This window comes from Mirounga angustirostris, unplaced genomic scaffold (genome assembly GCF_029215605.1).
Source record: "Mirounga angustirostris isolate CCGP_5_RB_7025 unplaced genomic scaffold, mMirAng1.0.hap1 SCAF_4, whole genome shotgun sequence".
NCBI lineage: Eukaryota > Metazoa > Chordata > Mammalia > Carnivora > Phocidae > Mirounga > Mirounga angustirostris.
Window position 1 is genome coordinate 127,195,791 of NW_026991712.1, and position 14,578 is coordinate 127,210,368.

Genomic DNA, 14,578 nt, shown 5'->3' on the forward strand with positions numbered 1-14,578 from the left:
CATCAGGAAGTCTGCCTTGATAATCCCCTGTCCACGTCTTGTCTGTGTTAGGATTTCCTCTGTCATTACCTCCAAAGCACCTTTATTTTTCCTTTCCCAGCACTATCTCATTGTTTGTGAATGCCTATTCACTTCTCTGTGTTTCTCATTACACTGTAAACTTTCATAAAGGCAGGAACTGTGTTGAGATTTTTCACCCAATAAGTCCCTTATGCCTAGTAGAGTGTTCCATTGTAATTTGTATTTCCTGTTCACTGTGATGTTCAGCATCTTTTCATGTGCTTATTGTCCATTTGTGTATCTTCCCTTGTGAAGCATATGTTCAAATTGGTTGCCCATTTTTTAAATTGAGATGTTTATCTTTTTATTATTGAGTTGTAAAAATTCTTTATATATTCAGGATACCAATTATTTGTTGGCTGTGTGTATTGCAAATATATTCTCCTGTCTGTGACTTATTTTCACTTCATTTTCATTTTCTTAACAATGTCTTTCAGAACATTTTTAATTTGGTTAAATCTCCATTTGTTAATATTTTTCTTTTATGATTTTTGTTTTTTGTATCTGAGGAAATTTTGTCTAATCCAAAGTCAGGAAGATTTTATACTTTGTTTTCTTCTAGAATTTTTATTGTCCTTTTATGCTTAGATCAGTCATACATCTCAGGTTAATTTTTCTACGTGGTGTGAGGTAAGAGTTGAGATTCATTTTTTTTCCCATATAGATATCCAGTTGTTTTAGCACCATATATTGAAAAGACTATTCTTTTTTCATTGAATAACTTCAGCATCTTTATAAAAATCAGTTGACCAAGTATATGTGGATCTCTTTCTGGATTCAATAACCATAACTCATGAGATCACCTGGGTAGCCCTTCTAGCTGAATAGATAATGGAGAAGAGCCTTTTGGAAAGAACATAAGATTTCAGCAGAGATTGAGAAGAGACATGGAAGGTATTAATCTTACAGCTAGCTATCTCCTCTCCCTTTACCCATTCTCCACCCAGAGTAACTCTCCTACCACCAGTACTTTTTCCTGGACTAGGTCACTTCCACAAAGGCATAAGTAGGTTATTCAGGTCATGAAAGCCATTTAATCACATAAGTGTGACTCCTCTTTTAGATTTTCTTTGGAAGTTGTAGACAAGTGAAAGTCGGGACAGGTGCATATAGTGATTTTTACTTTCCCAGTCTGTTTCTTAGCCCTGCTTAAGTCTCCAGTTAGATGTATATAGCTATCATTACATTAGAAAATTTTCATTTAAGCTCAGTAGATAAGTATAGATGAAAACATCATAAGAAAAAGCATAATCAGGGTAATTCACATTCATGGTAACTGCTAAAGCTGAGAATGAATGCATATCAAGAATAATAATAAAAGACTAATTGATCTATATGGATAGAAGGGATAAAACGAATCCATATTTACACCTACATTGGTTGACATCCTATGCTATTTGAATTTACAGCTTACTTTGAAATGTCTTTGAAAGGTACTGTTTGTTCAATGAATACATTTAAAAATAGTACCAGAGGCTTGACTGAACCCTGGGGTCCTCTAGCAGATTTCAGAGCAGACAGGAGAAGAGTTTTTAGCATTTTACTATACCATGGACATTTTCATTTCACTTTTCAAAAATAACTCCTACATTTTCAAACAAACATTGCTCTACTTCTACGAGATACTGCTGTCAGAAAGCCTCATCTTGTGTTAGATGAAAGTGTCCTTATGTCTTGGTGGCTGTCTCCTGTATTAATAATTTCTATAAGGCATTGTTAATAGAAATTCAAGATGCACTTCCTGAGATCGCACCATGTGCTGCGTCATCCTGAGAGTTTGAATCACCCTATAGGTATATTTGAACATTACTTGCACATATAATGTAATGACAATTTTTATATTTGAATCCTTTCCTTAGATTTCTTTTACTTCTGTAACATATGCAACATTTTCATTTGCATCATTTTTGTGGCCATTAACTTGTTCTGGGTTATCTTGTAGTTATTTGGAACTTTGATTTAGTTTTCTAATTTTTTTTGTAAACTCCATAAAGATAAGTACCATAGCCTACTCATCTCTGTTCTCTCCAAAGCACTAACAAAGTACCATGAATTTTGTTATATTCCATGTACATTTGTTAAAATAATATTTTTGTACAGATATTAATAAATACCAGGACTAATTCTATAGTTATATACTAATCATATTAGCAAGCTTCCAGTCTACTTACATTGCCAGGAACACAATTAAGCTCATGGCCTATCCAATTCTCAGTAATGAGAAGACAGGTTTGACAGTGTGGGATGATTAAAATGCTTAATGTTCAATTAGTCTTCTTGGATTAAGTCTAGTAAAGGAAAAGACAGGTAATTTAAAGTATTATAGAGAATATTATTTTACAAAAACCTTAAGAGGGCAATTTGAAAAGGGCATTGATTGCTCAAAATGTAAAATATCCAAGGCACCATTTTTTGAAACTACAAAGACCAGATAAAAGGATTATAAATATACTGAAAGTGAGTGATACAGACTAGAAACCAGAAAAATGCAGCAAAACTCGATATGAAGAATTTATTTAATCTAGCAGAAATAGGAAAAGGTGGACAATATAAATGACTCTTAAATCTACAGTGACATCTATTATCATAAATTACCAAGATGAGGAATGCTATGATATCAAAAGTAATTTTCTTGAGTCATTACATTTCAAAGACATAGCACAATAGCAAGTATATAAAAATATGAATGTGTGAAATGTGAACAAATTTCCCCCACTGGGAAGCAAAGGAAGTTATAGCTCCTTGTGAAGCATTCAGGGATGAAGTCAGCGATCAGCAGTATTAGAGTTGGGGTTGGTGGTTGTGGCATGTACATGTGTGCACCAACCAGCTATGGAATGTACTCCCAACATTTGGGAACCAATTCGGAACATGAATTTGGTGAAATTTGCTATCACTAGAAATAACTTGTTTTCTTTTTCTAAAATTTTTTATTGTTATGTTAATCACCATACATTACATTATTAGTTTTTGATGCAGTGTTCCATGATTCATTGTTTGTGCATAACACCCAGTGCTCCATGCAGAACGTGCCCTCTTTAATACCCATCACCAGGCTAACCCATCTTCCTACCCCCCTCCCCTCTAGAACCCTCAGTTTGTTTTTCAGAGTCCATCGTCTCTCATGGTTCATCTCCCCCTCCGATGTCCCCCCCTAGAAATAACTTAAGAGATCGTATCTGAATATGCTGCTGCTAAGGCAAGGAGCCCCCACACTCAAGCATTTTAGGCTAATTTTTTCAGAGCTTCCGTGTCAAATCTTGCTTTCCCACATGGAGTTGCATCCCATTTCATAGAACATGTGTTTTGGAGGGGACCTTGGGGACCAAGGAATCCAACTTTCTATCTAGTCACATGAAATACTGAACAAGTAGGTAGTCTGATCTGTCTGTGAATACTTTCCACAAATTTACTCATTCTTAAAACCTACACTCTAATTTTGGATTTTTCTGAATCTCTTGAGATAAAATCTGAAATTTTACACATTGGCTGTAGTTCTGTTCAATGGAGCCACAGAATTTGAAACTCATTTTGTACCTGCATTAATGCCTTTTAAATGTTTGAATTTAGTTCTTCCTAAAACTTTCTATCACACCAGCTAAATGTTTCTAATCTCTGGTGCAACGCGACTTCTGGTTCTCTTGTGATCCTGGTTGCCCTTCACTTGTTCCTTTTCTTCTGAATGAATTCTCACTTGTCTGTATCTTTAAGGTATTGTGACTTCCACTGCAATGAAAAGTGGGAAGAACTAATTCATGAAAGAAGAAATACAAATTTCCAAGAAATATGCAAAAGTGTTTAATTTCCATAGTAATCAGCTAGATGCTAATTAAAGCAAGATAACTTTTTTAGCATATGTAAAATTGGCAAAGATGGAAAAAATAACACCAATTTTTGGCGAGGGTGCCGGGAAGTAGTCACCTCTGTATGTTGGTACAATAAAAGAGAAAAAATCAGAGAAGAGTCCAAAACTTCATAAACAAGCCTGTTCATCATATAGTGAAAAATGATGGAGGAATGGTTAAATACATTATGGCACAATATAGCTATTAAAAACGTTTTAGGACAACTTAGTGACATTGGGAAAATGCTTGCAATTTCTTATTAAGGAGAAAAAACAAGTTTTTAAAAATATTTCCAGAAGTAGTCTGATCAATTCTGACCTTGCTATCTTGACTTAGACTCTTCTATGCATCTTAGGTCACAGTGACCTTTTAGATTGCTATGTATCACATTAGAGTGTTCTAAAACCTCCAAATACTTTTCATGAGCACTGCTGTTAAGTCATGCTCTTGTCTTTTTCGAACCTAAGTGCCCTGCTTTACATTTGTTCCTGTCAAATTTCATTTGGTTGTATTGAACCCATATGTTTGTGTTGTTGAATGCTTTTTTCCCCTTTTTATATTGTTCCATATTGAACAGCCACTCACAGCTCTGCATGATCCACAGATCCATTTGCATGACATTAATGTCCTCATTCAACATTAATGCCCCTTTTATCTATCAAAGATAATAGAGTATATCCTTTTTTTTTTTTTTAAACTAGGGATGAAACCCATTATAATCAGCATCACCAAAAGATGTGTTGGACAAACCATTTTAAGTTCAGGTAAAACTGCCACTAAAGACGGAAAACCATTCTAAGTGAATTGCATTGTATCTGTTATATTTCTGCGGAGATTTAGGCATGTGGAGGAAAATTATTATGGAAGATTACGTAGATTTTTAACTGACTTCATAAGCATAGAAAATTGTATGTTTGCAAAATGTTACCCGTGACAGATGCAAGAACTCTTAACAATGCATGGTGTAAGATGCTGCCAGTGCATGTAGATACTGTGTATTTGTGTTATTCAGCAGCTTTAGCCATGGGCTAAGGGCTGGTAAGAACCTCCATTTAATCCTTGAAAGCACCTTCAGATATTATCACCTGTTAACAAGCCTTACCCAGAAATTCAAACTTATGTGATTTACCAACCAGGTGCTATAGTTTCTTGTCCTTAAAAGGAATTCCACATTGATCTGGAAGAAGGTAAACACTGGCAGCTTCTCTTCTCTAATTATTTTGTTTTTAGAGTCTCAACTAATCTCTCTCAGTAGACAAACTAAGAAAATTTATATGCTAACATACAAAGCATTTTTCCCAAGACAGCAAATAGTTTCCTATTAGGTGAGAAAGAACTTTAGGATGTGGAATTCTGTTAGCATTAAGGGAAAAGGATTTCTAGATAGCTTAAAGAAAATAATGTGCAAAAATAGAAAGTATTGAGAAAGGAAGAAAAATGTTGGGAGCTGAAGAGAAACATTCTGAAGGGCCTCTCTCCATGGGAATATACCGTGTGCTGGACAAGGGAAATATGGACATATTAGGACTCTTTTCCTTGAACAAGCTCATATGCCAATGTGCACAGAGAAAGAGAGGGACATACATGAGAGATATTTGTTATTTTCAGATATGAGAACCACCAGTTTCATTTTTTACTTAAAAAAAAATGATCACAACATTGCATAGACCTGAAGACCAAAGGGAAGTTTAAAAGGGAAGTTGATCTTTGTGACATCTTACAAAGGAAAGAGGCACACAACACAAAACTGGTTGATTGGAGGCAAGGATGGATCTATCTTATGTTAATCAAAGGTCAGTAAGACATTAAAAGTCACGTTACTTCTACTGTTGGTAGAATTAAGTCACTTGAAAGTGTTGCTAGCATGTTAATTTGTCTTTATTTCTTTGGGTAAGGGAAAAAATTTCCTCTCTTTTTGACATTATAGGACCTAGAACAATATTTTGTTCCCTCGTTTATTTTGTTTGGGTGTAGATACTGACATCCATGTGAAGAGAAGTTTTTTCTTAAGTGTTCTTAAGAAGGATTATCAACATAATTCATCCATACAGTTGCACAAAACAGTAATTTTTTTAAGCTATATGTTATCATGACTAAGAATATTATGACAGAGACTGCTACATGTTCACCAATCTCTGGTCCTTTTCCTCCTGGGACACCAGATAACACTGCTCACCTCTACCAGGCCACGTGACTGAGCCTGTCAGATGGAATGTGGATGGAGTCTGCACACCACTTCTGGACTTATGTATGAAACCTTCCAATGCAGAATCTTCCATGCTCTTTCCCCATTAGCAGGCCAAATCGTGCGGTTTCTAAGGGTGCAAAGGAGGGCAAAGCCACATGATGGGAGGAGCCTGTGTCTTTGAATCATCCTTAGAGACAAGCTGGTTGGAGAGGAGCATCTAAACAAATCTTATTGTTAAGTCACCGAAATGTTGGGGTCATTGGTTATACCTATTAGCCTGCTCCAACTAGGTATGGACTTTGGGTCACACTGCCTGGTTATAAAAACCTCATTGTGCCACCTTGGTCAAGCAACTTAACCTCTTTGTGCTTCTCTTTCTTTGTATGTGACACAGTGATAGTAACATTACATACCTCACAGAGTATTTGAGGGGATTGAATGAGGTATACAGCCTTATAATAAACATGGCATATAAGTTATTATAATTTTATTCCCAAAGAAGACTCATTTTAAGATCATATCCAAATAGGGGTTGCCTATAGAGTTTGGTAGAGTACTAGAAGTTGATTTGTAAAATGAGAAACTGCCCACATATAATGTTCAACTTCAAGAGTGCTGAGTTTTCTAGAAAGAAAATTAGGGAGAAAAAGAGGAGCGGAGGAAGAAAAGGAGGGAAGTAATGAAGGAGGGAGGGAGGAAAGAATGAAGACTTCTGTATTTTAAGCAGCGTACGTACTTACCCAACTTGCTATCAGGTCTGATACAGCAAGAATTGAAATATGCCTCAGCATTAGATAGTTAATGTGGACAAAACCTATTCTGGAGGCTAACCAACATTTTCTCTTGTCATTGTCTGCAGTAGTACCCTGGATGCCTTTCTGCCCTGGGTACTGAGTATATTGAGTATCTCCCTCTGCCCCTCACCCCCACTCCTGCCTTGCTTTTTTTCTTTCAATGACAAATACTCTCTGGCTTTGTTCACAACTCTTCACTTATCTTGTAAAAACAAACCAAACTGAAATACGCCAGTAGCCCTTTGCCATTTAGTAAGCTTTATTCTAAGGCACGGTGCCTATAAATAAAGCAATATGATGCTAGAAAAAAAGCTCACCAAGTGCACAAACTGTGCGTTTACAGTCTCTGCTATAAATAGATGAAGATTACAGGTTTTTAAAGTGAATGAGAGACTACAGCAAAAATTGTGTGAACTCAGAAAAATGAGTGAAGCATAAAATATACTGTATGTAATAGAAATGGGTATTTACTCAGTAGCAATGACAACAAAGTTAAACACAAGGAAATTAGTACTTTGAAGATTTAGTAACAAGGAACCATGAAATGCCCTGGTTTGTGTCTCTTTGGAGTTTCTCAGGAGACACTGCTCACTATATAGGCAAAAATGTGAATATATGAAGTTGGCTATTTATTCGTCAAGATGTTCTTCACTTTTATGAAAGTGAGCTTCTATTTTTCTGAAGTCTCCAAGGCATGAACAAAGGGAAACATGTCTGTGGAGAAAGAAGAGCTTTTCTACTCCATAAACAAATTGTGCCTATTCTGAAAAGGGGAAAAAAAGTAGAGGACTTAAAAAAACTAAATGAGATTTTCTGCAAAGTTACAATGCCCAAGGATAGTTCTGATTTGATGCTTTACCAGTTTACATGGAATTTTACTCTAGTGGCTTCTCTAAGGTTCTGCAAAAACAAGCAACAAAACAATATGCTATCTCGGAGTCAAAGAAACCATTTTCAGAGCCTAGTGAATATAGCTTCAAAATTCTCCTCTTCCAACAATATCATATGAATGGACTGTAAAGAAAAAACTCTTTCAGGGGTGCCTGGGTGGCTCAGTCCTTAAGCGTCTGCCTTCGGCTCAGGTCATGATCTCAGGGTCCTGGGATCGAGCCCCGCATCCAGCTCCCTGCTCCGCGGGAAGCCTGCTTCTCCCTCTCCCACTCCCCCTGCTTGTGTTCCCTCTCTTGCTGTGTCTCTCTCTGTCAAATAAATAAATAAAATCTTAAAAAAAAAAAAAGTAAAGAAAAAACTCTTTCAATCTCGCATGATGATTAAGTCCTGCGGAGCACTTGGGGCTGTGACTTACCTTCCAGAAGGGTATCTGCCCTCGAAGATGACGTGTGGTACAGAGACCGGTGTGGAAACAAAGGGTAGAATTTTACCGGCCAGTGCAGATAGATTATTTCACTAACGAGCAGCCAAATTGGTTTGAGAATTAGGACACTTGGTGTCTGGAGATAATTGGACAATAGGACATGCCAGTTATACCAAGCACCTTCCATACTCAACCGCTCTTAGAGGAGTATCAGTAGCTTGATCATTCTTAACAACAAGGAAGTAAGATACTCACTTTTACATTCCTTAAATTAGTCCTACAATTTCATGATAACAGAAGGTTGTGCAGTCTTAGCAATAAACATAGATAACAGAGAATATGGACAATTACCGGGATATGTTCCTTCAAAAGTGATTCTCTTCTGATGGCTTTATACTTCTGGAAAGGTCAGCAAAGTCCCCAATTCAGACTTGCTCCCACAACAGCTGATTCATTTCAAATCCTCAAAGTGTAATCTCCTTATACACTTTTCTCTTTTCACAATGGTCACAGTTCTCTAGCCATATAATAAAAACCATGCAAATCTGAGTTTTGCTTATGTCAAAGACAGGCTTATTTGAATAAGGGGACCAATGTTCATTCACTTCAGTGTGAATGCAGCTTGATGTAGTGTTTTTTAGTGTGACTAGCTGAACTGCGATCGTCAGAGCCTACAACAGAGATTGCTATCCTTAGAGTTCTGATCTGTGACAAGTGCGGCACCTGACTGTGTTCACAGTTCTAGATAGAGCTGCTTCTCCAGCTTTATTCTATGGGCCAGCCATTGAATATTATCTATGTACTCTTTACAATCAGTATGTTTAATTTGGATTTTTGCTTTATTTTTTCATCAGGATTCAAAATGTAAACCAACAAATTTCATTGAAGTCTAAAACAGGTTTTCTGTGATTCATACACATCACTGAAAAATATAGGATTACAGGTATGATTTTAGACACACACACACACACACACACACTAACTCTATGTGCATATATACAAACATCCTTCCAAATTGGTTTTTCTTCGATAGGCTTCATAGCAAGGTAAGATATAGTCTAGAAGTTTTCTAATTCACATTACCATCATAACAATATAAATCATTACTACTTAGTCATGAGGCTAACTTAGAAAGGACTCAAACATTCATTTTAAAACTCTTTTTAAATTTCCTTGCTTTTTTTCTAAAATTCTGCAGAATTAAAAATAATATTTACTCTATTATTTCTAGCTTGCATGTTTTTAACGCTGATTTCAGCAAATTGTGGCCATTTTCAATAGTCCATTTGCCTAGAGCCTTGGATGGAATTGGAATATGTTTGTTTTTTTACAGATGTTAATTAACTTCTGGAATACATATACATCAGTGATGAGTGAGTTTGGTTGAATTCTTCAAAGTTTAGCTGCTGGATGAAATCTTTCAGTTGGCTAGAACCAGTGAAATTGGCCAGAAACTTGTGTGACAAGTCTGAATTGCTCCTTTGTCATTCTCTTCTCTATCCGTAAATCTTAGATGACAAATTTCTCAATATGGGAGAAATTACACTTTGTATTCCCACTAGAATTGGGAAGCTGAGGGTAAAGAGGAACAGGAAATGGAAGCAGGGAACACTAAGACTGCAGAGAAAAATAAGTTACGTGATTCTATCAAAATGCTGATTACACTGGAAATCATCTAATTAGGTTTCTAAATTAAGAATACTGTTTTTTTTGTTTCCCACTTTTAGAGAAAAGGAGGCAAGAGACAACAACAATAGAAAGTGGGGTTGGGGTTCAGTTAAGGAAAAAAGGGGGGGAAGGGAGAGGAAGGAAGAGAGGAGAGGGGAGGCCCCCCCTCACCCTTCCAGAGGAAACACTGACTTTTCTACACACACCTCCCACAGCAGGGTACGTGTGGGTATGGCAAAGTCTCTTTCATGGAGAGGCAGGGGAGCCAGGAAGGGGGCAAAGTGTCTTATTAGTAAGGACTAAAACAAATCGATTTAACCCTCCATTTACCAGAAAACAAAATAAATTATGGCATTCCCTGAAGCATTCTGATAATCAAGTGTTCCTTTTTATTTAAAAGTGGAACTTCTGTGTCAAAACAGGGGGGAAAACCATCTGTATTACAATTTTAACATTTGCATCTGTTTATTTTTCTTTGAGTGGGCATTTCCATCCATCGTCCGCTCAACAAAACCTGACATACATAGAACTGAAAAGCACACGAGGAAAAAACAGGAGTGTTGATGGAAGTGGCGTTTGGCCATTTTCTTGGCTCTGAGTATTGGTGTTAACCAAATGGCAAGCAGAGAGCAGCAAAGAGGCTTTTGCCCAAGATGGCCCCATTTAATGAGAACTTATCATGGGACCCAGCACTGGTAAAGACCTCCAGAAGGCTGCTCACGTGAAATGCGTCATCACTTTCATCCTTCAAATCGTTCTGTCAATTAAGCTCGGCTGTGTCTTTTGAATCATTTGCAAGGATATTTTTGGTCTCTCGGCCACTCTCTCAGCAAATCAAGCCTCACATATTTAATGAGCAATGAGTGTATGGAGAACAATGTCATCTCAAGATGGGACAGGAAACTGTATTTCTCTGCATTCATTCCCTCCTGTTGTCCCTGCTTCCTCATTTTTCTCTACCTAAAAAGTCATTAAAAAAAAAAAATTCAAAAGTACCTACATTCACAGGAGTCCTAGTCTATGGCCAGGACGATCCTTGTGATACTTTTTGCAAAATCCTGATATATTTATTTGGCACTGAAATCAATTGGTTACTAGTCTACATAAATGCTATTCTATACAAATATTAGCAGAGGGAAAGATCTGGAATATATCAAAGCAATGAACAAATTGCAGATCATCTGCTAAGGAGACGTCAGAATGTGCAGGCAATAGCCCAGTGGGGTGGTCACAGGCATCACATAGGACAGCATATGTATAAGGACTTTAAATGATAAAGCACTTTGGACATTAAGGTCATTATTAGTGTTGTTATTCTGGTATAACAACTGATACACTGTGGGGAAAATGAACCCCAAGAAGGCAAAAGCTCTGGTCAGATTGAATACAAGGAATCATTTCCTCTCCATGTCTAGTGGTTGGCACTTGGCAACGATAATGTAATGTATGGAGAGATGCAGCTGAGCCTATAAAGTAGAAATCTGAATATACAAATATATATTATGAAGTATGGTAGGATACAAAGTGATGTAAAAATATGCTTTGCTTTCCTTGTTTCATGATTTTAAAAAGCATATATTTTTGTGTTGTTGGATGTTGAAGCACAATTAGCAAACCCTTTTGGTTATGTTTAAAGAACGCTTTCACAGTATATGTTATTACAGTGTTGGTATCTTACATATTAAATAGCTTTCTGAAATATTTAGGACTCGACCAAAAATAACTAAGCAGTAATAGAGATCACTCTAGTGACATGTTTAGTTATATTGTTTGGGGTAGTGAGGATGGAGTGGTGAGAGTGAAAATTCCTCAAGATTTGCTAGTTGGCCCATTTTGAATTAAGTGTTTGAATTGTTGAAGAATCCTGATGGGTAGGATGTCTGTGATATCTTCATTGTTAATTAGGCAATGGCCTGAGGCTTTAGCTATAGGAGGTACTGTAGGACCAGGGTCTGTCAGGAAGAGATTCCTTCTCTGCCTCTAGGCTAACTAGTAACTGCGGTACGATACTTGTACCCAGATAGCATTTCTTGGGTCAGTGTTTGACAATCAACCATTCTTCAAGATGGTGGAACTGCTCAAGTTCAAGAGACCAGAGAGTCAATAACTTTGCCTCACGAGGCCAAATCCCATGGCTTTTGAAAGTTACTCACTGTTCAAGAATTCTGGGCAGCTATCTTGAAGGATAATCTTCCCATGTCTTAGGTCACTGCTGTCATGTTACTGGCCTTCATTTAAATTCCAGTTAAATTATAAAGTGCGGTATATGTAATGTTGAACCTTCAGAAAGAGTGTAAAGAGCACATCCACCCTCCATGAAATCCCAAGTTCAAATTACTGGCAGAGTCACCATCCGTATCGGAGAATGTACAGAAACTTGGTCAGTGTTTTTGTCTTTATCGTCACCATCATCAGCATCATGAGCATCACAGTTGTGGTATTATGATCATGTCAAGTGTTGTGGCAAGATCAGAAAAAACTAACATCAAGACACTGTCCAGTTTGGGTGTGTGAATATTATCCTGTGTTTCTTGGCCCATTTAGCAAACACTTTCTTTTCAGTGATAAACCTATGCCCCCCATATGGAGCATGTTCATGAAGAAAATATTCATCACACTCATCTCTTCCTTGTTCATAGTAATGATAGGGGACTTTTCTATATCCTTCTGTCCTAAAAAAGAAAAAAAAAAAAAAAAGAAAAGAAAAGGGGAGAAGAATTGAGATGAAGAATGAAGCATTCATTTGCAAGAATCCATTATGGGCCTAGTAAATGCATTTACTTGCAAACCCATGCATGATTCTTGTCCATGAACTCAGTTAAAAGCTTTTATGTATAAAAGCTTTTAGGAAGATTTACCAGATCCTTAGTGCCTTAATAAATCAAATAAAATTTATATATCACACCAATTGCATTCAAACATATACCTATCTTGGAAGGAGGAAACAGCGTATAATGGAGGCAAACTTCGGATGGCCTGATGCTCTTACAGAGCTTGAAAGAAGCTTTGTGATTTTTCAGGGTAAGATATTTGGTACATCTGTGCTCCATTATACTTAGGGTAGAAATATTTGATCATGAAGATTGTGGCTTAGTTACTATTTTGACAATATGATTAAAATACTCTCTGAGTTACATTGTGCCAATTGTTAGTGTGGAAGTATATTTCATTACTTTGATGAAGCAAGGAGGGTTTGTTTTATTAAATAATTAGAAATGATCCCTCCAGCAGGGATATACTGTGGATAAACATATCTATTTTAAATATGGATCTGGCAGATTACTCATTTATTAGTAAACCATAATTTCCAGGAATTCTTGCTAAGCTGTCAGCTTCTCTGAGGCTTCAGGACATTTTGTCCTTCATGATCAAATATAACCATTGATGGCTATCCATCAGGCCATTAGAGCGGCAGAAATGACAAACTTGCTTTGCAAATTAAATAACCACTAAACCTGTTCTGTATTTCCAAGCCACAAATCCCTTATATGCCACTGATTAAGGGGAAAATGTTCCTTCTGACATTTGACATTAGATTGTGGTAAATATTTTTCTTTTTATCACCCCTAAAAGTCACAACTTGATGCACTGACAATAAAATGTCATGTCAGCAAAGAGCACCAGGAAATAATTGTTGCTTTATCTGTTTCTCCGATTTATGGTATTAAAATGAATTGTGATATTTTGACAAGATATCAGAATTGGAGATGCATAAAAATAATTTCCTGTGATCTTACTTGCAGTAGGTGTCATTTATCATCCCGTAGACGTGAATGCCGTAACAGGCATCCATGGCCAGAATGAAGGTAAACCACCCCGTGCTGAGATAAGAGCCAGACTGGACTCTGTGGGGGGAACAGAAACAAACAACAACAAACAAAACAAAACAAACAAAAAACATACACAGAACAACAATAAAGTGTGGTGAGAAGTGAGCAAACTTTTATCAAAAACATAGCCCTTGTTATCAGGAAAAAGCAGTAAGAAACTTGACAATCTGTCAAAGATACACACTTATTTTGAATTATCTCTGAGTAATTTATAGGCATGCTCTCACTCTTACTACCTTAAGCCTAGAAGCTATGCTGTGTGGAAGAGAAGCCATATGGCAAATATCTGAAGTCAAATAATCCTGCTCCCTTTGGGTAAAAAAATAATTTATTTGATTTTCTGTAAGACACGAATTAGTGCTGTATATCAGAGGACAGGTTTTCTAAAGTTGCTTGGAGCCCTGATGGGAACTGAATGATAATGGTGTTATCTGGCTTACCTGGACATATCACTTTCTTTAAGACTTGTTGGGTTTCTAAGTGTAAATTGGATGCAGTGTAGGTGAATGACTTGCTCTATGAAAGCATCTGAAAAGTTTTCCTTCACTGATTTCTAGGCATCATGAGACAAGACTTTTCCTTTGTAAGACCTATGTTACCAATCTCTTCAACACATTTTTATTGAACACCTACTATGTGCAATTACTGTCGTAAATGCTGGCAATACGACAATTATCAAAACAACCAAAGATTTTCTCTTCATAGATTTGGAGGTGGCTATGTTTATAAAGGTTGGCCTCAGAAGGCCTCTTTGATAATGGAAGCAAAGATCTGGGTTGGGGTGGGGAGAAGAAGGTTGCTGTTGGTGCTGGGGTGGGAATAGTAAGAAGCCATGTGGAACATATTGGAAAAGATGGTCTCACGTGTGCAGTCTTTCA

General features: G+C 36.9%; 1 protein-coding gene across 2 annotated transcripts in view; it reads right to left on the minus strand.

Annotated features, from left to right (window-relative positions):
* Positions 1-2,151: 2,151 nt before the first annotated feature.
* The window catches only part of ST6GALNAC3 (ST6 N-acetylgalactosaminide alpha-2,6-sialyltransferase 3), a 521,749-nt gene continuing 509,322 nt past the window's right edge, over positions 2,152-14,578 (minus strand). The window contains exons 4-5 of one of the 2 annotated variants that reach the window (XM_064588967.1): positions 6,082-6,220; positions 2,152-2,348 (exon numbers count right to left, since the gene is read on the minus strand). In XM_064588967.1, coding sequence (XP_064445037.1) covers positions 6,109-6,220 — 112 coding nt within the window. In that variant the 3' untranslated portion in view covers positions 2,152-2,348; positions 6,082-6,108. Of the gene's footprint in view, positions 2,349-6,081; positions 6,221-8,575; positions 12,543-13,607; positions 13,716-14,578 lie in introns of those variants that run through there. The other variant, XM_064588966.1, reaches the window with a different exon arrangement.